At 44.3% G+C, this 26,028-nt stretch overlaps 1 protein-coding gene across 4 annotated transcripts in view; it reads right to left on the bottom strand.

Moving 5' to 3' along the window:
* The window catches only part of RAD51B (RAD51 paralog B), a 713,517-nt gene that overhangs the window by 129,566 nt on the left and 557,923 nt on the right, over nucleotides 1-26,028 (bottom strand). Inside the window, exon 11 of one of the 4 annotated variants that reach the window (XM_084631238.1) lies at nucleotides 20,750-20,815. The exons of the other annotated variants lie outside the window; for them this stretch is intronic. Within the exon in view, the coding sequence (XP_084487364.1) occupies nucleotides 20,766-20,815 (50 nt within the window). The 3' untranslated portion in view covers nucleotides 20,750-20,765. The remainder of the gene's footprint in view (nucleotides 1-20,749; nucleotides 20,816-26,028) is intronic. 4 annotated transcript variants of the gene reach the window in all.

The raw sequence follows: 26,028 nt of genomic DNA, 5'->3' as shown, positions 1-26,028 counted from the left end.
CTAATGAAATGAAGGGCCTTGCCCTGCCCTGCCCCTGCTCCTATTTCTATTTTGGCTCAGCATGTCCTTTGCTTGCTCGTTCCAACAAAACAAGCAGGTTTTTCTTTCCTCACTGGGATTTAAAGGTCCTATTGCTGACTGGGGCCACTGCTGAAAATGGAATGAATGCCTACAAACACTACAGTGCAAAACTACTGCAAACACAGAATGGAACACAGCAATGAAAGCCTAATGGCCTTGCCTTTGCTTTACAGAGGCCACTGGTCACTACTGTGGGGATCTTTTCTATCTAGAAGATCTTTAAACAAAACTAGTCAAACATGTTACAGGGCTCTTTCATGAGGCCTTGGTATTCATGGCCTGGTCATGAGCACTTGCCACATCAGAATATGTTGTTTCTCTTTTTTCCCAGCTGCCCTTGCCTTTTGCCAAGGCAGTCATTAAAAAATATGCCTTGCCTTTCTTAGTTCCTTCAAAGAAGCGTGATCCCACTCCTGGACCTTAGGAGACATGGATGCTGTGATAGCCCTCCACCACATGATGTTGCTTGTGAGAATGGTTGACATGCCAATCAGAGGGCAGAAATCTGCTTCCAGTGTCCAATGGTACATGGCTAGATGCTGATTAACATGGTCTAAATTTTTTTAGCCTATGAAAAGTGGCCACTGATTTTATTTGCCCTAATTCTCACATGCCTAACTTGAGACTACTTGAAATGTGGAATACCCATAAACTATTTGAAGTCAATAGGGCAGGGACCATCTTTTTATTTTGAGTTTGTACAGTGCCTACCACAATGGGGTCCTGGTCCAACAGTGGGCTCCTACGTGCTACCACAACACAAATAATAAATAACAAAATCTGCAAGTGCTCTTCCCTCTGAAAATCAGGCTCAAGAGGTCTGACTCAACACTGTTACTCCAGTTTCATACTCATGTAGCTCCACTGAAATCAGTGGAGTCATAGCAGCATAAAACTGGAGTAATACAGTGTCAAGGTCTAAGATCTCTTAAGTCGAGTAACCAAAAATCAATGCACTCTAAAACAGAGGCCACGCTTGAAAATTTCTTTCTTAACTTACCCCATCCCCCACCCCATGTGGCACTGGCAGGCCTCAAAGGCAGTCTTGTGAAAGGAGACACTGGACATTAGAAATGTGGCTTAAGTCCCTAAACCAGGTCTCTTATTATTAGCCTCTCTGCATTACTGGAACTGACTTCAAAGGAGTTAGATTGGCATTTATGAGTCTGGTTTTTTGTCAGCTTAACTAAAACAAACAGGTTCAAGCTCCAACATTCTGTCAAGTGGAAGCAGTGCGAGGTTTAGACATCGTTTGGGGGAACGTAATGTTAAAAGCATGTTTGCAAGCACTAGAATTCACACAATATTGTCCTGTCATCTTTTGTTTAATATTGTTTTGGGGATTTTTTTTAAGTCTCCTTTTGGTAAAAGCATCTAAAAATTATCTTGTCCCCCTCTTCGTAAAGGGAATAAACACTGGGCCATTTCCTGGCCTGTGCGATTGCTTCTTTCCATCACCCTAACTGCAAAGGGGCCATAAAACTGCCATAAACAGGCAGCTAAGGGGGATTTTCTTTTGGCATTGCCAGCTCTGTGCTACTCCTCCCGGTGCAGGGGGTTTGCTGGGGGCACGGCCACCAGAGCTTACAGCACTCTGCTGATCCCCCTGATCTAATGGCCCCTTGAGGGCTGTTACAAGGCAGCACAATTTAGAGCAGTCCCAAGGCCAGTTTAGCCCCTGGGGATCAGGAGAAGACAAAGGTGGTGTTAAGCAGCTTTTGCCCGCCCGTCTCCCTAGCTCTGATGCAGCGGAGGACCCAGACCACTGAAGTTTCGCCCCCAATTTTTCTAAAATGGAGCCAAATGCACACTACACAGCTGTAAAGCAATCACATACATAAAGAGTGTTCATGCCCTTTCCTGTTCCCTGGTGTCAGAGACAGGGATGTGGGTCATCATGCCCAAAGGTTAAAGCAGGAGTAATTCCTAGTGGTTAGAACACCAGTCAGTAGTTAGGAACTTGCATTCAGGGTCAGAACTGAAATCATAAGCCAGGGCACCAGAGCCAAAGGTCAGAGCCAAAGTAAGAAGTCAGAAATTGAACTCAAGGGTCATGATCAGGTTACCTGGGGTGAGGTAAAAACAGGAACAGGGCTGGAACAAGGCAGAAGCACAACTGGGAACAGGCAAGCACAGCAGCCAGTGGAGCAAGGGGTAAATGCTTTGAGCAGCCACTGAACTACTGCTGTTCTTGGGCTTAAAAGCAGGTCTGCTGACTCTTCCTACCAATCAGGCAGCCTACTACAGACCAGCAGTGCTTGTTAGGATCACTGGAAACTGGGTCTGCTGCAGGGCCCTGTTTCCAGACTGGCTCTGTTGCACAACCTCATTCCTGACACCTGGTGATGTATAGATTACTCCAGGCATTTTTGTCTCCTTGACTTTTACACTGAATGTAAAAATCAGTTGCACATATACAAAATGGGAAATGACTGCCTAGGAAGGAGTACTGAGGAAAGGGACCTGGGGGTCATAGTGCATCACAAGCTAAATATGAGTCAACAGTGTAACACTGTTGCAAAAAAAGCAAACATCATTCTGGGATGTATTAGCAGGAGTGTTGAAAGCAAGACATGAGAAGTAATTCTTCTGCTCTGCTCCGCATTGATTAGGCCTCAACTGGAGTATTATGTCCAGTTCTGGGCACCACATTTCAGGAAAGATGTGGACAAATTGGAGAAAGTCCAGAGAAGAGCAACAAAAATGATTAAAGGTCTAGAAAACATGACCTATGAGGGAAGATTGAAAAAATTGGGTTTGTTTAGTCTTGAGGAAAAAAGACTGAGGAGCGATACAATAGCAGTTTTCACGTAAATAAACGGTTATTACCAGGAGCAGGGAGAAAAATTGTTTTCTTTAACCTCTGAGGATAGGTCAAGAAGCAATGGGATTAAATTGCAGCAAGGGCAGTTTAGGTTGGACATTAGTAAAAACTTCCTGACTGTCAGGGTGGCTAAGCACTGGAATAAACTGCCTAGGGAGGTTGTGAAATCTCCATCATTGGAGATTTTTAAGAGCAGGTTAGAACAAACACCTGTCAGGGACGGTCTAGATCAGTGGTCAGCAACCCATCGATCGCGATCGACTGGTCTATACTAGAGGATCTCCCAGTTGATCGCAATCTCCGGCGGCATAGTGTGGCTGCAGCTAAGGCACACTCCTTGTCTACCCCGGCCCCCAACTGCTCCCAGAAGCGGCCAGCACAGCCCCACAGCCCCAGGAGGGCAGGGGTCTCCCTCTGCGCGCTACTCCTGCCTGCAAGCACCACCCCCACAGCTCCCATTGGCCAGGAGAGCTGCAGGGGTCGTGCTTGCAGAGAGGGGCAGCGTGCGGAGCCACCCCCCCGCCAGGGGCTGCAGGGGTGCATTGGCCCCTTCCAGGAGCAGTGTGAGGCCGGGGTAGGAATGGAGCCTGCCTTAGTCCTCCTGCGCCCACCGTGAGCTACCAGAGGTAAGTGTTACCCAGTAGGAGGATGCACCCCAAACCCCCTCCCGGAGCCAGCACCCCAAACCTCCTCCTGCACCCCAAACCCCCTCCTAAACCCCCTCCCAGAGCCAGCAACCCAAACCCCTCCTGCACCCCAACCCCCAGCCTGGACCCCCCTCCCAGAGCCAGCACCCTGTACCCCTTCCTGCATCCTAACACTCTGCCCCAGCCCTGACCCCCCCTCCCAGAGCCAGCACCCTTTACCCCGTTCTGCACCCCAACACTCTGCCCCAGCCAGGAGCCCTCTCCTGCACCCAAACTCCCTCCCAGAGCCCACACCCTGCACCCCCTCCTGCGCCCAAACTCCCTCCTAGAGCTTGCACCCCTCATCCCCCCTGCCCCAAGTTCATCCCAGAGCCCTTTCCCACACTGCAACCCCTTGGCCCCACCCCAGAGCCTGCACCCCCTCCTGAACGCCAACCTCCTGCCCCAGCCCAGTGAAAGTGAGTGAGGTTGCTGGAGAGCGAGCGACAGAGAGCGGGGGGGGGATGGAGTGAGCGGGGCGGAGCTTTGGGGAAGGGGCGGGGTAGATCCTGGGTTGCCCTTAGAGTCAGACAGTGATCTTGGGCCTAAAAAGGTTGGTGACTACTGCCCTAGATAATACTTAATCCTGCCTTGAGTGCAGGGAACTGGACTAGAAGACCTCTCAAGGTCCCTTCCAGTCCTACACTTCTATGATTCTATGGCCCTGAGTGATCTTTCTTTTTGCTAGAGGCCTTGACCAATGCTTGGTAGACAGAGTGCTATCACAGGATGCTGAAACCTGAGCTGCAGCTCTCCCTACCCCCTACACTAAGCAGGGAAGGGATCATAGAAACACAGACATGTAGGGCTTGAAGGGACCTCCAGAGGTCATCCAGTCCAGCCCCCTGCACTAAAGCAGGACCAAGTGAACAGAGACCATTTGTGATAGGTGTTCGTCCAACCTGTTCTTAAAAACCTTCAACGATGGGGATTCCACAACCTCCCTGGAAGCCTATTCCAGAATGTGACATTGCACGCCATATGTTTATGGAAATAAATGCTTCTGAGTGTAAATGTAATGTAACTGAAATACGCTTTATGCAAAAGGTCTCTTGTAAGCTATCATTACAAAGCTTATAATCTACTGAGTGTGTTCATCCTATTTGTATGAATGTACCTGTGATGGTGCCCCCATAAGGCTTTATGGAAATATGCTTATGAATGTACATATTACATAACCGGAATATGTTTTATGCTACATATGCCATGTGACATATCTATGTAAAGGTTATGATCTACTGAATCTATTAATCCTATGGTATCATTTTTGTATTCGAAGTTATGAATATTGGCTGTGTACTTGCCTGATTTTTAAGTAGCCTCAGTAAAGCGTTTGGTCAGCTTCTTTAGAAAGGAATTTGCAAGTTAAGTTCCCAGTCAAGAAGCACTTAACGCACAATGGATCTTGGAAGGCCCCAATCCACATAAGAAGTCTACATGAGAATGTTCAAGGTAGCATGTAAACCATGGCTGCTACCTGTAAGTTCTGAGACATGCATGGACATGTGACTTGCCCATGTGACTCCAAAACTCCATCTTGTAGCTGGACTTCTACACAGGGGGAGGGAGGGGTATCCACCCACAAGAGAAAGTTTATTTAAACCCCTGAGAGACCCCTCCATTTTTTCTTCAGCTGGCTAAAGAGATAGCTTCTCCACCCCCAAGGATACCTGAAAGAAACTGAAACAAAGGACAGTAACTACAGGGGGTATGAGTGATTGCTGGACCCAGACTAGAAGAAAAGGAGTACTTGTGGCACCTTAGAGACTAACCAATTTATTTGAGCATGAGCTCTCGTGAGCTACAGCTCACTTCATCGGATGCATACCGTGGAAACTGCAGCAGACTTTATATACACACAGAGATCATGAAACAATACCTCCTCCCACCCCACTGTCCTGCTGGTAATAGCTTATCTAAAGTGATCATCAAGTTGGGCCATTTCCAGCACAAATCCAGGTTTTCTCACCCTCCACCCCCCCACACACAAACTCACTCTCCTGCTGGTAATAGCCCATCCAAAGTGACAACTCTCTACACAATGTGCATGATAATCAAGGTGGGCCATTTCCTGCACAAATCCAGGTTCTCTCACCCCCTCCAAAAAACACACACACAAACTCACTCTCCTGCTGGTAATAGCTCATCCAAAGTGACCACTCTCCCTACAATGTGCATGATAATCAAGGTGGGCCATTTCCAGCACAAATCCAGGTTTTCTCACCCCCCCACCCTCATACACACACAAACTCACTCTCCTGCTGGTAATAGCTCATCCAAAGTGACCACTCTCCCTACAATGTGCATGGTAATCAAGGTGGGCCATATCCAGCACAAATCCAGGCTTTCTCACCCCCCCCTCCCACCTTTTTTCCCGGGGACACACACACACACACAAACTCACTCTCCTGCTGGCAATAGCTCATCCAAACTGACCACTCTCCAAGTTTAAATCCAAGTTTAATCAGAACGTCTGGGGGGGGGGGTAGGAAAAAACAAGGGGAAATAGGCTACCTTGCATAATGACTTAGCCACTTCCAGTCTCTATTTAAGCCTAAATTAATAGTATCCAATTTGCAAATGAATTCCAATTCAGCAGTTTCTCGCTGGACAGATTGATAGAGCCAGAAGAGTTCCCAGAAGTTACCTACTACAGGACAGGCCTAACAAAGAAAATAACAGAACGCCACTAGCCGTCACCTTCAGCCCCCAACTAAAACCCCTCCAACGCATTATTAAGGATCTACAACCTATCCTAAAGGATGACCCAACACTCTCACAAATCTTGGGAGACAGGCCAGTCCTTGCCTACAGACAGCCCCACAACCTGAAGCAAATACTCACCAACAACCACATACCACACAACAGAACCACTAACCCAGGAACTTATCCTTGCAACAAAGCCCGCTGCCAACTGTGCCCACATATCTATTCAGGGGACACCATCACAGGGCCTAATAACATCAGCCACACTATCAGAGGCTCGTTCACCTGCACATCCACCAATGTGATATATGCCATCATGTGCCAGCAATGCCCCTCTGCCATGTACATTGGTCAAACTGGACAGTCTCTACGTAAAAGAATAAATGGACACAAATCAGATGTCAAGAATTATAACATTCATAAACCAGTCGGAGAACACTTCAATCTCTCTGGTCACGCAATCACAGACATGAAGGTCGCTATCTTAAAACAAAAAATCTTCAAATCCAGACTCCAGCAAGAAACTGCCGAATTGGAATTCATTTGCAAATTGGATACTATTAATTTAGGCTTAAATAGAGACTGGGAGTGGCTAAGTCATTATGCAAGGTAGCCTATTTCCCCTTGTTTTTTCCTACCTCCTCCCCCGACGTTCTGGTTAAACTTGGATTTAAACTTGGAGAGTGGTCAGTTTGGATGAGCTATTGCCAGGAGGAGAGTGAGTTTGTGTGTGTATGGGGGTGGGGGGTGTGTGAGAAAACCTGGATTTGTGCTGGAAATGGCCCACCTTGATTATCATGCACATTGTAGGGAGAGTGGTCACTTTGGATGAGCTATTACCAGCAGGAGAGTGAGTTTGTGTGTGTGTTTTTTGGAGGGGGGTGAGGGGGTGAGAGAACCTGGATTTGTGCAGGAAATGGCCCACCTTGATTATCATGCACATTGTGTAGAGAGTTGTCACTTTGGATGGGCTATTAGCAGCAGGAGAGTGAGTTTGTGTGGGTGGGGGTGGAGGGTGAGAAAACCTGGATTTGTGCTGGAAATGGCCCAACTTGATGATCACTTTAGATAAGCTATTACCAGCAGGACAGTGGGGTGGGAGGAGGTATTGTTTCATGATCTCTGTGTGTATATAAAGTCTGCTGCAGTTTCCACGGTATGCATCCGATGAAGTGAGCTGTAGCTCACGAAAGCTCATGCTCAAATAAATTGGTTAGTCTCTAAGGTGCCACAAGTACTCCTTTTCTTTTTGCGAATACAGACTAACACGGCTGTTACTCTGAAACCAGACTAGAAGGAGACTAGTCTGTAAAAGGAAGCTTACTGACATTCCTCTAAGGGTGAGGTTTTTATCTGTATTCAGTTTTCTTAAACATAGACTTGTGTGTTCTATTTTATTTTTCTTGGTAATTCACTTTGTTCTGTCTGTTACTTGGAACCACTTAAATCCTACTTTCTGTATTTAATAAAATCACTTTTTACTTATTAATTAACCCAGAGTATGTATTAATACTGGGGGGGGGGGGGTGGGAGGGAAACAGCTGTGCATATCTCTCTACCAGTGTTATAGAGGGCCATCAATTTATGAGTTTACCCTGTATAAGGGTAAAATGGATTTATTTGGGGTTTGGATCCCATTGGGAGTTGGGCATCTGAGTGTTAAAGACAGGAACACTTCTTAAGTTGCTTTCAGTTAAGTCTGGAGCTTTAGGGCACATGGTTCAGACCCTGGGTCTGTGTTGGAGCAGATGGGCATGTCTGGATCAGCAAGACAGGGTGCTGGAGTCCCAAGCTGGCAGGGAAAGCAGTGGTAGAAGTAGTCTTGGCACATCAGTTGGCAACCCCCAGGGGGTTTCTATGATCCAACCCATCACAGTATCATTCTTCTATCTGAAGCTAGAAATATGAAGTATTACTCTGAAGTCCTATTGTAACTATGCAAAGAGTGGGCCATTAGTGGTGGCTTGGAATCTTGATGGTTCCCATTAACTAGGACAACTGGTTGTAAATGGCTCTGTTTACTTGTAAGCCTTCCTGTACAGGTGGGTGCCAGTCAATGAATAATGAAGTCTCACAGGATATGTGAACATGTCACATGATACTGGAATCCATCTTAAACCTGGTGCTTTCCATTTAGAAGAAAGGGTGGGAACCCAGAGAGAGACAAAGGATTCCCGCCTTGTGCCAAAGATATAAAAGGGGGTGGAACAGAACAAAGGGGGCTGCCAATCATGAGAAATCCCTTAGTTACCATCTGAGCTGGAGCTAATAAGGACTGCACCAGAGGAAGGATTGGGCCCAAACTAGGAAGGAGTCTAGTCTGTGAAAGAAACTTATTGGAACATCTCTGAGGGTGAGATTTACCTGTGTTCAGTTTCTTAATGTATTAGGCTTAGACTTGCGTGTTTTGTTTTATTTTGCTTAGTAACTTACTTTGTTCTGTCTGTTATTACTTGAAACCACTTAAATCCTACTTTTTATACTTAATAAAATAACTTTTGTTTATTAATTAACCCAGAGTAAGTGATTAATATCTGGGGGAGCAAACATTTGTGTATATCTCTCTATCAGTGTTATAGAGGGCAGACATTTTATGAGTTTATCCTGTATAAGCTTTATACAGAGTAAAATGGATTTATTTAGGGTTTGGATCCCATTGGGACCTGGATGTCTGGGTGCTGGAGACAGGAATACTTGCTGAGCAGTTTTTGGTTAAAGCCTGCAGCTTTGGGGGCGTGGACTAGACCTGTGTCTGTGTTGCAGCAGGCTAGCATGTCTGGCTCAACAAGACAGGGTTCTGGAATCCCAAGCTGGCAGGGAAAACGGGCTCAGAGGTAGCCTCAGCACATCAGGTGACAGTCCCAAGGGGGTCTCTGTGACCGAACCCGTCACACAGAACTTAACTACTTTTATAGTTAGAAAGTTTTTTTTCCGAATATCTAATCTAAGTCTCCCTTCTGCAAATTAAGCCCATTACTTCTTGTCCTACCTTCTGTGGACATGAAGACCAACTGATCACCATTCCCTTTATAATAGCCCTTAACATATTTGAAAACTGTTATCAAGTGACCCTCACAGACTTTTCTCAAGACGAAACGTCCCCAGTTTTGTAAAACTATTCTTATAGATAAGGTTTTCTAAACCTTTTATCATTTTTGTTGCTCTCTTCTGGACTCTCCGATTTATTCACATCTTTCCTAAAGCATGGCTCCCAGAATTGGACACAGGGATTTTTGATTTTCAGGTCATTCAAGAGCTCCTGATGGAGCCATACTGGCCTCTTACTGTTCTTGATTTCCTTTACATTGAGAAAATTGGCAGTTGTGCATTTAATATTAGCTCCTTGAGTAACTGCCAGTTCTCCTGAACTCCTTTATCCCTTAGATTTTCTTCCCATGGGACCTTACTTATGAGTTCTCTGAGTTTGTTAGAGTCGGCTGTTTGGAAGTCCATTGTCCTTATTCTGCTGCTCTCAATCTTTCTTTCCTTAGAATGAAATCTATCATTTCATGATCACTTTCACTTAAATTGCCATCCAACTGCAGATTAGGAACCAATTCCTCCCTGTTGGTCAGAATCAAGTCTAAAATGGCTGTCCCTTTCTCTGCTTTCTGAAACAGAAAATTGTCCCTAACGCATTTCAAGAACTCATTAGAAATTTGTTTTGCTATATTAGTTTTTCAACAGATGTCTGAGTAGTTAAAGTCCCCCAGTACTACCAGGTCTTATATTTTGGATATTTCTGTTACTTGTTCTAGAAATGCCTCACCCACATCCTCTTCCTGATTTGGTGGTCTACAGTAGATACCTACCATGACGTCATTCCTATTTTTCCCTTTTTATCTTTACCCAGAGACTTCGACTGGTCTGCCTCTCACCTCCTTCTGGACCTCAGAACAAGTGTATACATTACTGATGTATAACACAACACCTCCTCTATTTTACCCTGCCTGTCCTTCCTGAACAAGCTATACCCCTCTATACCAATGTTCCAGTCATGAGATTTATCCCATCAAGTCTCTGTGATGCCAATGAAGTCACTGGCTGTTGAATGTTAAGCCCTATCTACATAGCCAAATGACAAAATTTTACAACAGTTAAATCTGATTGTGGCTGATCTAATTATAAGATGATTTGGCCAGCCTGCATGGACAGGGCCAAACTTCTAAAAAATTAAAAATATACTTTAGTACAGTTTAGCAGATTGGGCTAACACAGGTTTTGAGAATTTAAAAAAAAACCCAACCTGAGTAATTACATTCAGCATGCCTAACATTCCCCCTGCAGTTTCAACTGGAAACATTATCCCCAACCTACAAAATCATTGTCTATTGTTGCTGCCAGGGTGGAAGGGCTACTGCATTTCAAGGGTGGGTGAGTGACCCCATCTATTTAGTTACTAAGTTGCTTTGGGATCCTCCTGAAAATCAATATGGGCCAGATCTTCAGCTGCTGTAAACTGGTACAACTTCATTAATTTCATTAATACATCAATTTACATAAACTGAAGATCTGGTCCTATATAAATTTAATGTATTACAATGATTGGAAAACAAGAGTTACCAAAGTGACCTAATAGCTTTGTTCAAAATAATTAATACAATGAAGTCTTGATAATGTTTTTTCTGAATACTGGTGATGGCCTCAAAAACTAGAGGATATAATCTAACAGTGTGGAAGCAAGGACTAAACAGGGAATTTGAGCAGTATTGTGTCTCTAAAAAAGAAAAATAAACAAAAGGAAGATAGGTTTAAACTACAATTTAAACAGGCTGACATGTTGGACTTTTTCCTGTATCTGAACATTTCTTACATTCTCAACTCTGCATAGTGCATCCGAAGAGAAAGCTTTCTAGTATTCCCAGCTAGATTGCTGGCATTAGTTGCTCTTTTGTAAAACTGCTGATGCTCTGAAACTTGACTTGTGAAAAATCCCTTCATCATTCCAGGTGAACTGCTGGATTAAATGAGTAGAATTTTGTGGATTGTATGAGAAGATCCATGGCAAACGACTCTATCTAGGAAGAAACTTTCAGGTATTTAGTCTGAATGTAAAGATACAGGAATACTGAAGTCAAGGTCTGATGAAGTGTTGTATTATACATAGTTAACACAGTGTACAATTTTGTGTATATACTCAAATATATATTTGTGTATATACTCAATATATATTTATTTTCTGTTGAAGTGTAATCCCTAATAATAATCGGATCTCTTTATTTATCAGTATTATTCAGTTATTCAACACATAGATGGAGTAGATCTCAAGACTGAGAAGCTCCTTAGAGGTGATTCTATGTAAACAGCATATGGATCAAGAAAGCAATTTCAGCACTGCCTCTTTATGAGATATTTGTCTCAGTCATAGCTCGGTTATAGTGTCAATGGGCTGGTAGAGAAGTAAGTGCTGGATTCAGGTCCACAAAGACAAACGAAGAATAGGTACACTTTGTTTAGGGCAATGAATTATTTAATTTTATAGACCCAGGGAAATAGCCATGCCTAGCTTTAACATCCAAACAGCTGGATCACACCTTCAAAACTGTTCTGGAAATATCAGGATGGATGACAATGCCATATGTCTCTACCTATGTACCTCAAACTTGAACAAAAGAAAGATTCTTCTTTGAGGTGAGAGGGGAAACTCAATGTGGGTGGTCTATTCGGTCCTTGGTTTTTCTGGTAGGTAGGGATCCAACTATTGCTCTTGTGATGGTGGTTTTTGTGTTGTGGGATCAGAAAGAAGACTGTTCTACTAAAGACTGGGATGAGACCAACTCACTTAACATTGGGCACTGAACAATGACTTTTGATCCCTATTGCTGTGGGCTGAATTCAGACCTTAGGTGATGGCTCTAACCAATTACCAAGTCCCCAAACCAACCAATCCCTGAAAGCCTCAAACATTTTCATTATTTTTATAGCCAGGACTGACCCCCTCTATTGAAAAAAGGGAATAGTAAACACACACACACACAAACCTTAACGAACACACAAATGACATAAAAATCCTGCATTGGAGGTGTGTTTGTCTAGACTGCAGATGGAGAGATTTCATATGGTACGTAGGAAAGGATGTCAATGGACTCTATGCTAACTTCAAATAGATTCCAACTCTCTTATCTAATTAAATGATCCTTTTAACAGCTGATGTATCAGGGCAGTTCTTTGAACCACTTGAAAAGACACTTATTAATGGTTCTCTTGGCAAAGATGAACTTGATCAGCTGCAAAAATTGTTTCCAAACAATGACCCCCAAAAGTTCCCTTTTGTTTCTTTTTTCAGACTACTACACAAAATGTCACAGTATATAAAATATTTTGCTCTATTCTGCTGTCATTTGTTTTCCTCTCCATTATTATTTCTTGAGATTCAGGTGGTGCTTCAGTAACTGTTTTGGGCCTAAAGAAGAAACGTTCCTGCTTTCATATGACAACATAAACAATTACCGCTTCCCAGTTCCAGAACACTGTCACTCGTTGCACATACTCAAAAGCTAGCACTTTCCTCCAATCACACAGTTTCTTAAAATCGTAACTACATTAATAATAGAAAATAAATAGACTGGCTCAAGTCAGGTATAGTGTTAAGTGCTCCATGAGGGTCGTACACCCAGCTCTGCATCAGCACATCAGTTCTGATGTACATCAGGTTCCCTTTGATATTTTGGTACTGGACTCCCATAAAGTTCTAGTTGATCCTGACCTGCAACATTCCCACTGTTTCAATCCTGCACCCCTCACCTCCCAGCTCTATCAATACACATGACTTACTCTTATTCTAATCAGCCACAGATGGGCATGCCTTTTACAGACAAATATAAACAGGTCTTTGCCTAAAAGATCTTACAATCTAAATAGACATCTCATTTCTGACCTGCAGAGGCTCAGGGTCTTTCCTAAGCAGAAACAACCAATTGTGCCCAATTTTGCAGTAGTTTTGTGCTATACACAAATTAGAATTAGGAAAAGATTCCCAAACTTATTTTAATTTGTGATGAGGATTGCAAACCCAAATCAGCTCAATCCTCCCTTCTGCCTCTAAATGATAAATTCACTTGCAGCTGCTGAAGTTTGCAAATTGCACAATAAGCAAACCCCCCTTGTGCAAATCAACTTGTCCACTCTTCTTTCCCTGTTTTACACATAGCACCAGTCAACAACAGTTTTCCTTTCCCCAGACCCTAAACTCAGTCTTTGGAAGCTTTGCTGTTGCTAAGGAGGCCTATGGATATTTTCTCTCAAGTGAGCTTGAGGGCTTTGTATGTATCCTGAGGTGACACTCAGCTTTTCTCATGTGTGCTCAGCTCCTGTCATCACAACCATACATCTCAAGATAGACCTGGAATATCAGAGTCTTTAATCCACCACTGCCAACCCCTTCCCAGAATTGCTTGAACTGCTGTCCCCATTTCATCTGAGTCCTAGGAGAAGCCCAAAACTCCACAATAAAGACAGGGATGTGGTGGGGCTGGATGATTAGTCAAGTCAGGTAGTGTTGGGATGAGGGCTTTCTATATTTCCTCACAAAGAGTGCAGAGACAGCTCTTGGCTTTTCCAAGCTCCAGGCATCACACTTGGATTCCAAGCGTGAAAAAGCAAACAGTGGCGTGCTGAATAGTAAAACGGTGGAGTGAAAGATAACAATTACATTAAGCAATGGTTTGCGAGTACAAATTGCAAAAATCAAATGAAAGGGTCGTGGTAAACAGATCCGTGGCTATAGAATAACAAATGTCTATGTTAGTATGGGCTTTCATATTTTTCTTGTCAGCAGCAACAAGCTGCACAAATTTGCAATTAATCATTTCATCAAGCATAACTCTTGCCATACTAGGAAATGCAAACTTACCCCGACCCATCACAACTAACATGTGAATGCCACTAATTCAAAACCCTGCCCTTTACTGAAGCAGACAGCAGCACAAACATCAGTTTTACACCTAGCCTCATAAAATAGCTTAGTGTCAAGGACAGAACTCACTGACATTAATCTAACATCATGTCAAGACACAAGTGAAGTGGGAGCGCACCTCCCAGCACCAGTCAACAGTCTACCAGAATTTACATAGTTATTAATACTAAGGGTGACAGCAAGTTTGAAATCCATTTGGTACTCTGAGGGGTCAGGCAGAATCTCAAGGGTCAACACTGGATCCCTAAAGAGAACATGGTGCAAAATACTATAATGAACCTGCTGGCTCCTTAATGAACACTGTGTTAACCCCCAGTGCAATATCCATCCAGTAAAGGGCTCCATACTCCCTCCAGCACAGAAAAGGAGTGTACTGCCTGAGGTCAGAGGGGACTTGGCTTGGGAAGGAGCCAGCAGGATAGTAGGCTGGAGGCAGAAGCCTGAAGCTGGCTGCAGAGAAAAGGTCAGGCAGATTAGGAGCTGGGACTGGAGGACTGAAAGCCAGGATATCAACAGTCTGTTCTTGATAAAAGGCCACTGGTAGCTGTGATAGGTGTACAGCCAGGAGTGGCCAGCAAACAGAGGGGGAAGCAGGGAGATGAGGCTGCACAAAATGAGTTACTGAACAAAAGGATTGGACTTTGGGAGTATATCTACACTGCAATTAAAAACTTGCTGCTGGCTCAGGCTAAGGGGCTGTTTAACTGTGGTGCAGATGTTCGGGCTCAGGCTGCAGCCCACACTCTGGGACCCTCCCACCTTGTGGGATCCGAGAGCCCAGGCTCTAGCCTGAGCCCCAATGTCTACACTGCAATTAAATAGCCCCTTAGCCAGACCCCGAGTCAGCTGGCATGGGCCAGCCACAGGGTTTTAATTCCAGTGTAGACATACCTAAGAGGGAGATCTGCAGGCCAGTGTGTAGTACCCTCCAGGAGAGGGGTTGCCAGGAGTGAGTATCCCTGGCACCAGCTGGGGGAGCCCCACCTTCACATTCCAGTACTGGACTGCCCCTTACGGGCTGGGTAGGGACTTGTGTGTTGTGTTTGCCATTTTTGTTTATAACTATGGCCAGGTCTACACAAGAAACTTTTGTGGAGATAGTGATGTCAGTTAGAAGTGTGAAATTTCATGACATTTCTATGCTGGCAAAAGCCTTAGTGTAAATGCAGTGATACTGGCAGAAAAGTGTATTTGCCATTATAGCTTATTTTGCTTGGGAAACTGGTGTAATAAGTAGGGTTTTGTGTCTGTCACAGAGGTTGCAGAAGTCACGGAATTTCCGCGACCTCCGTGACTTCTGCAGCAGCCAATGTGGATGACCCCACAGCCGTTCAAGCAGCTGGCTCTGGGGCCAGCTGTTCAGGTGGCCCCAGGGACAGCCACACCAGCTGCTGCTCTGGCGGCTCCAGGCAATGGTCCCCTGCCGGCAGGAGCAGCTGCGGTCCACAGCCCCCAGCACCTGTTGCCACTGGCCCCATGCACCCCCCAGCAGTGGTCCCCCTGGATGCTCCCCCCAGCAGCAACCCTCCCCAACTCCCCCGCCCCCCGTTCCCCCAAGATTTAATCACAGGTACTTTTAGTATAAGTCATGGACTGATCACAGGCTGTGAATTTTTGTTTATTGCCCATGCCCTGTCCATGACTTTTACTAAAAATACTAGTGACTAAATCGTAGCCTTAGTAATCAGCTATACCAGCAAATCACTTTTGCCAGTATAAGCTGTGTCTACGCTAGGAGGGTTTCCCGATATAGCTATACCAGAAAACCTATTCTAGTGTAGACTAGGCTTTAAATCAGTTGTGCCTAGGTTAGAGGTTCTTCTGTGTGGACAGAAGAGGAGCAACACCTGACTTATCATTCAGGAAGTGCAGGCATGTCATGCTATTAAACATCTGGGGGTTGGCGTACTGTAGCACTCTCAGCAACTCCTGAAAGTGAAGTCATTGACAATATATTCTGTACAGTGACACAAAGCACAGGTTTGTTTGTAGGGCAACGTTCACTGCAAAAGAAACTAGAGGAATTTCTATATGCACAGGTGGTAAAATCCATGGCTGCACTAATTGTCAGGACAGCAGCAGAGAGAATGGGAGGCATGTCTGAACTGAGTCTCACCCCAGCAATAGATCCTTGCAATGTAACACAGGGAGGCAAAGTTTCATTTCCCAGGGTCTGACAAATACACAGTAGGGATTAAAAAAGCCTTATTAGACTAATTTAAACAAATAGCAACATTTACTCATCTCATAGATTCCCTTACCACATAAGGACAGCATGGGCCAGCCATTACTGTGTGGCTTGCTTCAAAAGCAGAGACGTATTTTTAAAGAACCCAAAGCTGATAAGAATTCTATTGGCTCTTTCTGAATAAACATACCTTTTGAGACATGCTATTTTTACAAAGACAGGCAGGCAGCCCAAAGATTAATTTGATGTATAATTCTATGATAGTCAGTTTTGCTTTCTTTTCTTGTCACTTTCACATTCTGGTCTCATGAAACACCACAAAGGTGTTGTGGTTGAGTTTCTAATACTTCAGGAAAAGTTTTAAAACCTTAAAAGCTGTTTTAATTGTCATTTTAAAAAGTCCATACAAATACTTATATTAATAGTTTTTTTAAAAACCTCTTTGGCCTAAAATAAATTAATCATCTCTCTTTAATCTTTCCAAAAGGGGGACAGTGTTCATGGCTCACCATCATTTTAAAACATGCGTAAGTGTGCAAGTTTCTTGCTGCATAGTGTCAGCAGCCTGATTAAAGAGCCAACAACACTACACAGGCCAGTTTTAACAAACTCCCGGTGAAGTATCATTTCCTTTTCCTCCAAAGCAAATTACCCAAGATACAAGAGTATGTATGGTAGATGGGAGCCCATTTCTGCAATCATATTCCCTTTTGCTTAAATTGGGTCCTTAGTGTTTATCACAATTCAAAAATTCAGCTTCTTCACGGGCACTTTACATGAGAGCAGTTCAAGAGAAACACCCAGCAGTGGAAGATGCCATGTAATCTAACTCCTGAGTTGTAAACCAAATTTAATTATGTAGGTGGAATTGCAAACACTTGAGGGCCCCCCAACCCTGCTTCTTTCTTCTCCTGGTAGCATATTAATGTCTTTAAAGAAAACAGCTGCCTTTCCACATGCTGGCTAGGGCCAAAATAAGCTGCCCCTCCAGATGAGAACACCCAGACACAAACACAGTGCCTCCCCCACCCCCACAGTAACATGAGGCGTGTTAAAGGGAAACTGGGCACTGAGCTGGATGCTGCACTTGAAAAGCTTGTCCTCACAGTCTGGCACAGAGGGGACTACTGTTCTTTTTTTTAAATCCTCTGCTCTTAGCAACATTTGTTTTTCTAACTGGTTCCCAGAAACCTCTTGGGGGCTCCAAACTCAGAAAAAGTAATTACTGCGTTACCTTGGCCTCAGCCACAATGTCAACCTTGTTAGGCTTGGTCTGTGGAGACAGCCAGATTCAAACATCTGCTGCTGCAGCATTTATTTGATAAGCCTCATAGTTCGCTAACATAAACCTGATCCTGCTGACCTGAAGAAGGATGAAAAGAATTGGGGGGAAGAGGGGTGGAGCACTCAGATGATCACATGACCCACTGGCCCACCAGTGTAAGGCCCTCTTTCCCTGCAAGTTTCCATTTCTTCTCTTTCTTGTTTCCCTGCAAAAGCTTCAGGGAGTTGCTTTTCCCCCTGCAGTTATGCAAACAGATGTGGAAGGGGCTAGGATTCCCATGCCTTATGACAGATTAACTGACAAGCGCAGGATCAATACAGGGATTGTTCTCGCTCTGGCTGCAAATGAGGCCTTCCAAAGCAGACAGAATGGCTATACACACACTTGTTGGCATGGTGGCATGTATTGAAAGGCTAGCTTACTAACGAAGTCCATTAGTTAACAGCAAGGTGGGGGGGGGGGAGGCAGGAGTTGGGAATCACTAAAAGCAACAGATTATGAAGGTTGTGGGGAGTGGGAGTGGAAATCTACATTTGATTCTTATTTCCCAAAAGGTCTTGTTTTCTTGTACAGTTAAGAAAGAGGAAATGAAATAAACGGTTGGTCTCTCTCTCTCTCTCTCTCACACACACACACTATTGGGAAAAGACAGAGGAACCAGGGGAATTAGGGGGAAGAAAGAGGGGAAAAAATTATTCCTAGTGATTTGTTTTGTGTGAAGCAGATGACTTGTACCTGTTGATAGTAGGGGGTTGGCACGATTTAATTCAGCAGCCCCCAGAACAGCTCAGGTCATGGCCTTCCCCCAGACAGGGCTCCCCCGCTTACCCTCAGTCTCCCTTCCCAGAAAGCAGAGGCCCCTCCCTGCAGCTCCCAGCTGTTGCTCCTGCCTCTCCAGGTGGGATGCAGCTTGTGGGCTCTGGCAGCTGCTGTGCAGGAAGGGGGCCTGGCCGCACCATGTGACTGAGCGGAACTGGCAAACCCTAGCAGAAATCTGGCGGGGCACATGATCCCACATGCTCCCCTCAACGTCACCTCTGGTATCAAGCATGTTACTCTCCTGGCTGAAACTAGCCTGCCGCTTGGCCTGGCCCCACTTTGTGAGGGAGGGGCGGTAGAGGTGCATTACTCAGAAGCCTGGGAAAGCACATTCCTGAGCATTTTGGTGTACCTGATGGTTGGCACATGTATCCATGTGTGTGGCTGCTGTGTACGTTATGTGTCTGGTACTTTGTATGTCGGGAATATGGCTGTGTGAATAGCTCCCTGGTAGGTAATTAGGAATAGATAAGTGGGTTTGGATAAAATAGCCACCCCAAACTTCTGTTTAAACTTGTCCAAAAACCTGAACTCTGAACCTTTTTGCATGCATGAATATGTTCAAATTATTGTTTTTCTTACTATTTTTCATATTTGTGCTGCCTCTGGGCTTCAGAAAATCTGTTTCCCACAGGGATGCGGATTGGGAAATGACAAATAACATGACACATGCGACTCTCGGCCTAATTCCAGCCCAACTGGAAGTAAAAATCTCACAAGAAGGCTTGTTTGATTTCAACCCTTTGGAGTAGGGCCATCTTCGCTATGGTAATAACAGTTTTGCAGATTCGAGAGGTTCAGATAAGATGTTACAGGCATCCAGACTTTTGGGTGATTAACCAAACAGAACCTTCAGACCTTCCAATGTTAGCCCATCACTATTCGGGACCCGCAGAACCAGACTTTAGTGCTAAATGTGTTCAGAAAACTGATGACTGACTAGTACATAATTGTTTAGTCTTTTGAGGGCTGTATAACTTTGGTCTAATTTTGGTTGTTGGGTTTAGTGTCGGGGTCCTGGGTGGTGTTGGTGGCCTTTGATATGCAGGAGGTCAGACTAGATCTAATAATCTCTTCTGGCCTTAAACTCATGCTATGATTCAGATACTATTGAAAGGGCAGATGGTTCAGCAACTTCTGCTTTTCTGACTTGTCCATATTTGTCTGTACAGCACACTAAGACTGATACTAAAACGCACAGCAGCTAAGTAAACCAACCAACCAACTCCCCAAAGAGCTGAGTATTTACAGCAGTCTCCTCTTGGAAAGTGTTATAAGATACAAGACAGAAGGACTAATTGACTTCAACCCAGGCTAGGAAATCTCTATTGTCTGGCAACTAGGAGAATAAAAAAACCCAAGAGATAAGAACTGACCTACACATAAATCTTGGAAGCAATGACTGACAGATAAAATCAACCAAGTGAAAACGAAGCCTGGTCTGCCAACTCAGTTTCCTTGCAACTTCAGTTGAACAACAGAAGAAAGGGATCATTTGTTCACATGATTCACCACGTTGCTGATTTCTTCTTCCTCAGGCTCCAACCAACCCCTTGTCCAGCAGCAGGATCAGAGATGGGGGGAAAAAATCTCATTGTGCAATCCTCTATGCCAGTCAAACAGTGGGGTACTAGAGGAGCGGGACAATTCATGGTCTGTTCCCCACATCCAGCACCAGCACCCATGGGAAAGCCTTCACACTCTAGGGGCCTTGCAGTAGCTTCACTGTTTAGAGCCCTGTAAATCATCAAGCCACCCCAAGCAGGCTGCTTTTAAGAAAGACTTACAAAAATGTAACGTACAAGATACTGAAGTGGGTGATGGAGCTCCTCCCCCAATGGAATTCTGTAGATACAGCAAATTATGGAATTCTCTTGTGTACTGTTCTTCCTGTTTGCCATTAATAAAGTTAGTATAATACTGTGGGTGTTTACATATGCATCACACAGCAGCTTCCCCCCATGACAACCTAAAGGTATTCCTCTCCCCAAAACATACAAGTATACTACACTGCAGAAGCCCCTGGAAGAGTTTGTATCTAAGGTTAAAATATGAATATACTACTGAAACCATCAGAAATAATCTTAAAGACACAAACAGGAATATATTTGGAAGCAGCCAGCCTTAACTGTCTGTTACAGTCAGTGAAACAACATGCAAAGAGCTCAAGTTGATAGCCCACCAGTTTGTTCTGAATTACGCTTAACTGTAGGCTGCAACAAGACAAACAAAAACCACAGGTGACCTGATTTGCAGCTCATTCAGAGCATCCCCAGGAGAACGTCCATCTGTTCGCAATGGATATTTCTGCCTAAAGAAAAAAATATTACGCTTCAGAATCTTAAAATAAATCCTCCCAAAAGTCCCCACTTCCTGTTCTGTTAACAGTCACCAAACCAGAAGAGTGGCACTCACTCTCAGTCACATAAGTGCATGTGTGCATGAGCGCATTTAACTGGAGGGGTGGTATGTGCACATGCTCACGTATGCCTATCTAAGAGATTGAGTACATGAAAGTATAATTTCTCTCTCCCTTTTGCTCTAATTTTTCTTTTTAAAGATAGTTTTGTGTTTGTGAAAAATGGCAGATTGTGGATTTTGGATACTGAAATCCATTATTTATCGTCAGAATAGGTACAGTATGGACAACAGCTGTGCAAGCTTCCATCACATCAGGTCCAGCCAATCCACCTCATCACTGACCTCTGGGGTAATAGGAGTTCAGTCTCCACGGAAGCCCACAGGAGCTACCAGCACTGACACATAATCACATCCCATCTGTTCTATCACAGCCCCAGGATTCTCTAGCACCCCCTACTTTATACTACAGCCAGGGGTCAAGGTGGGCTGGCTCATGGCAGCATGGTGAAATGGTACTTTTTCATGGTGCTTGCAAATTGTGCTCTCAAATTTCAGCTTTCATTAAAAAAAAAAAAGGTTTCTAGCCCTATGCTTGCAATGACACTGTGAACTGAGTGCAACCAACCCAGTGATGCCTGCCAGAGTCTGTAGATGGCCGGAAACAAGTTCCCCCAAACTGGCTTCTACATCCCAATTTGATCCCCTTGTGGCAGCTTTCCATAATATTCTCCCTATTTGTTTGGCTTTTATTTCCCTGCCATGCTACTCTCCCTTTCTTCCAAACTTAAAGCTTTTTAAAAGTTGTTCTGCTCTCCTAAGGTTTCCTCTAAAGCCCACTGAATCAATGGGAGTCTTTTCACTGACTTTGCTGGGCTTTGGATCAAGCCCCTACTACTATGCAGATTGGTTCTCTTGCTGTTCAAGTGCAGGCCATCCAATACCTACAGCTCCTCTCTCCATAGACACAATAGAACTGCTCTGAAAATCCAGGTCTCTCTACCTTCAGCCAGATATCTTCCTCCATAATCCTGCTTCTTGCTTCATTTCTTTGCCGTTGGATCTGGCAATTTCTCAAAGGTCACACCTGTGCTTTTATCTCATTCTTGGTCCAGATCTCTGAAGTCGTCTACGATTCTTTTCAATAAGCTGCTGATTGTGTCATGAGTACCAGTGGGGGCAATGATGAGCGGGTTTTCTGGAGCTGCCTTCGTGATACTAATGTTCACATCACACCTCCAGTTCTCATTCTTGATATGTAGCACATAATGTTCAGTTGGGTTATTTTGGTGCTAATAAGGCTCAGTTGGGTTCCAGACCACACCAAGAATAGGACCCTCACTCATTTCTGATGTTGCATTGCAATACTATGGAGGTTGTGGCATTGTTGCCTTATTATTCTGTCAAAGAGAAAACAGAGATCCGCTTTGCTTATGGGTGCCTAATGCTGACAATGCAAGGCACTATTGTATTATGCAGTGCTGTACTGCCAGGGGTGCCATCCATCACAGCTGATACTAAACAGACATTCCTTTCTGCTTTTCTCAAATTGATGGTCTGGGTGGAACTTAAAGATCCCAGGGCAATTTACAAAGAGTTGAGGATGAATACAGTATTCTAGCCAACATTCAAAACCAGCTAAGACAGGAAAGGCTGTCTATAAGTCATTGCTAAAGACAGAATGACTGCCATGTAAATCATGCTGGGATACTGGAGGCAATAAAAGATACTAAATAAAATCACTGTCCTGGTTTGTTAAAAGAATTCCCAAAACAGGGTTCTCAGAGACTATATCTTACTTGGTGATTCCTGAAAGGAAGCCATTCAAAATGGATTTACTATCTTGAAATCCTGATAGTCAATTTGGAGGCTTAAAATAAATCTCTGAAACATATTAAGCAGGTGAGTGGGATTTCAGCTTCATCTTTTACCCACACCTTATCTTGGCCCTAGCTAATGACTTCCTACTAGTCATCAACTAAGCCCCAACTTCCTCCATCAGACCCACCTGTATTTAATATACCTTAAAAGGAAAATAATAGGGTGTGTCTGAGTTTTGGACAAGGAATAGTTTTACTGAGCATTAATATAAAACAAAATCAAAAACAAAAAAAGGCTAGGAGACAGGGAGGGAAGTTGTTTCTATCTGTTTCAGAGGAAAGCCTAGAGAAATATGTGGAATGGTCACTTCAACACTCCTGGGCATATTTTATTTCAGGCATACCTGAAATCAGGCAGATTAACAAAATTACTGCTTTAAATTTTGGCAAAAACCAACTGGAAAAGGTGGAAGTTGCTGAAAGCACTTCAGGTCCTTCACCTCTGTTCCCAACACACCTATCTTTCACTATTGTACAGTCACAATAAATGATGTTTACTCATAAGAGACTGCCCAATCCTCAAATGTTCTGCACCATCAGGTCTGATAAGCTTTCAAGGGGCTTGTGGAATGCTGCTTCTGTGTTGGAAATGTTTCAGAGTAACAGCCGTGTTAGTCTGTATTCGCAAAAAGAAAAGGAGTACTTGTGGCACCTTAGAGACTAACCAATTTATTTGAGCATGAGCTTTCGTGAGCTACAGCTCACTTCATCGGATGCATACCGTGGAAACTGCAGAAGACATTATATACACACAGAGACCATGAAACAATACCTCCTCCCACCCCACTGTCCTGCTGGTAATAGCTTATCTAAAGTGATCATCAAGTTGGGCCATTTCCAGCACAAATCCAGGTTTTTTCACCCTCCGCCCCCCCCCCCACAAACTCACTCTCCTTCTGGTAATAGCTCATCCAAAGTGACCACTCTCTGCATAATGTGTATGATAATCAAGGTGGGCCATTTCCTGTACAAATCCAGGTTCTCTCACTCCCTCACCCCCCTCCAAAAACCACAAACACAAACTCACTCTCCTGCTCATAATAGCTTATCCAAAGTGATCACTCTCCCTACAATGTGCATGATAATCAAGGTAGGCCATTTCCAGAACAAATCCAGGTTTTCTCACCCCACCCCCCCCACCCCCATACACACACAGACTCACTCTCCTGCTGGTAATAGCTTATCTAAAGTGATCATCAAGTTGGGCCATTTCCAGCACAAATCCAGGTTTTCTCACCCTCCGCGCCCCCACCCCCCCACAAACTCACTCTCCTGCTGGTAATAGCCCATCCAAAGTGACCACTCTCTTCATAATGTGTATGATAATCAAGGTGGGCCATTTCCTGCACAAATCCAGGTTCTCTCACCCCCTCACTCCCCTCCAAAAACCACACACACAAACTCACTCTCCTGCTGGTAATAGCTTATCCAAAGTGACCACTCTCCCTACAATAAGAAAAGGAGTACTTGTGGCACCTTAGAGACTAACCAATTTATTAGAGCATAAGCTTTCGTGAGCTACAGCTCACTTCCTCAGATGCATATCGTGGAAACCTGTCATTATGCAAGGCACTGCATTTAGCCGTATGGAGTGGAAATCTATCAACTGCATGAAAAAACTTGTACAGTGTTTCCACGATATGCATCTGAGGAAGTGAGCTGTAGCTCACGAAAGCTTATGCTCTAATACATTGGTTAGTCTCTAAGGTGCCACAAGTACTCCTTTTCTTTTTGCGAATACAGACTAACACGGCTGTTACTCTGAAATCTCCCTACAATGTGCATGATAATCAAGGTGGCCCATTTCCAGCACAAATCCAGGTTTTCTCACCCCCCCACCCCCATACACACACAAACTCACTCTCCTGCTGGTAATAGCTCATCCAAAGTGACCACTTTCCCTACGATGTGCATGGTAATCAAGGTGGGCCATTTCCAGCACAAATCCAGGCTTTCTCACCCCCCCCGGGAAACACACACACACACAAACTCACTCTCCTGCTGGCAATAGTTCATCCAAATTGACCACTCTCCAAGTTTAAATCCAAGTTTAACCAGACCGTCTGGGGGGGAGGAGGGGTTAGGAAAAAACAAGGGGAAATAGGCTACCTTGTATAATGACTTAGCCACTCCCAGTCTCTATTTAAGCCTAAATTAACATAAACACCACCTATACCGGAAACCTACTGACCGCTATTCCTACCTACATGCCTCGAGCTTTCACCCTGACCATACCACACGATCCATCGTCTACAGCCAAGCTCTGCGATACAACCGCATTTGCTCCAACCCCTCAGACAGAGACAAACACCTACAAGATCTCTGTCAAGCTTTCTTACAACTACAATACCCACCTGCGGAAGTGAAGAAACAGATTGATAGAGCCAGAAGAGTTCCCAGAAGTCACCTACTACAGGACAGGCCTAACAAAGAAAATAACAGAACGCCACTAGCCGTCACCTTCAGCCCCCAACTAAAACCCCTCCAACGCATTATTAAGGATCTACAACCTATCCTGAAGGATGACCCAACACTTTCACAAATCTTGGGAGACAGGCCAGTCCTTGCTTACAGACAGCCCTGCAACCTGAAGCAAATACTCACCAGCAACCACATACCACACAACAGTACCACTAACCCAGGAACCTATCCTTGCAACAAAGCCCGTTGCCAACTGTGCCCACATATCTATTCAGGGGACACCATCACAGGGCCTAATAACATCAGCCACACTATCAGAGGCTCGTTCACCTGCTCATCCACTAATGTGATATATGCCATCATGTGCCAGCAATGCCCCTCTGCCATGTACATTGGTCAAACTGGACAGTCTCTACGTAAAAGAATAAATGGACACAAATCAGATGTCAAGAATTATAATATTCATAAACCAGTCAGAGAACACTTCAATCTCTCTGGTCACGCAATCACAGACATGAAGGTCGCTATCTTACAACAAAAAAACTTCAAATCCAGACTCCAGCGAGAAACTGCTGAATTGGAATTCATTTGCAAATTGGATACTATTAATTTAGGCTTAAATAGAGACTGGGAGTGGCTAAGTCATTATGCAAGGTAGCCTATTTCCCCTTGTTTTTTCCTAACCCCTCCTCCCCCCCAGACGTTCTAGTTAAACTTGGATTTAAACTTGGAGAGTGGTCAGTTTGGATGAGCTATTGCCAGCAGGAGAGTGAGTTTGTGTGTGTGTGTGTGCGTTTCCCCGGGGGGGGGGGGGGGTTAGAAAGCCTGGATTTGTGCTGGACATGGCCCACCTTGATTACCATGT

The sequence above is a fragment of the Lepidochelys olivacea genome (assembly GCF_965140295.1).
Source record: "Lepidochelys olivacea isolate rLepOli2 genome assembly, chromosome: 6".
In the NCBI taxonomy this organism is placed as follows: Eukaryota; Metazoa; Chordata; order Testudines; family Cheloniidae; genus Lepidochelys; species Lepidochelys olivacea.
This window is presented reverse-complemented; position numbering and strand designations above follow the sequence as displayed.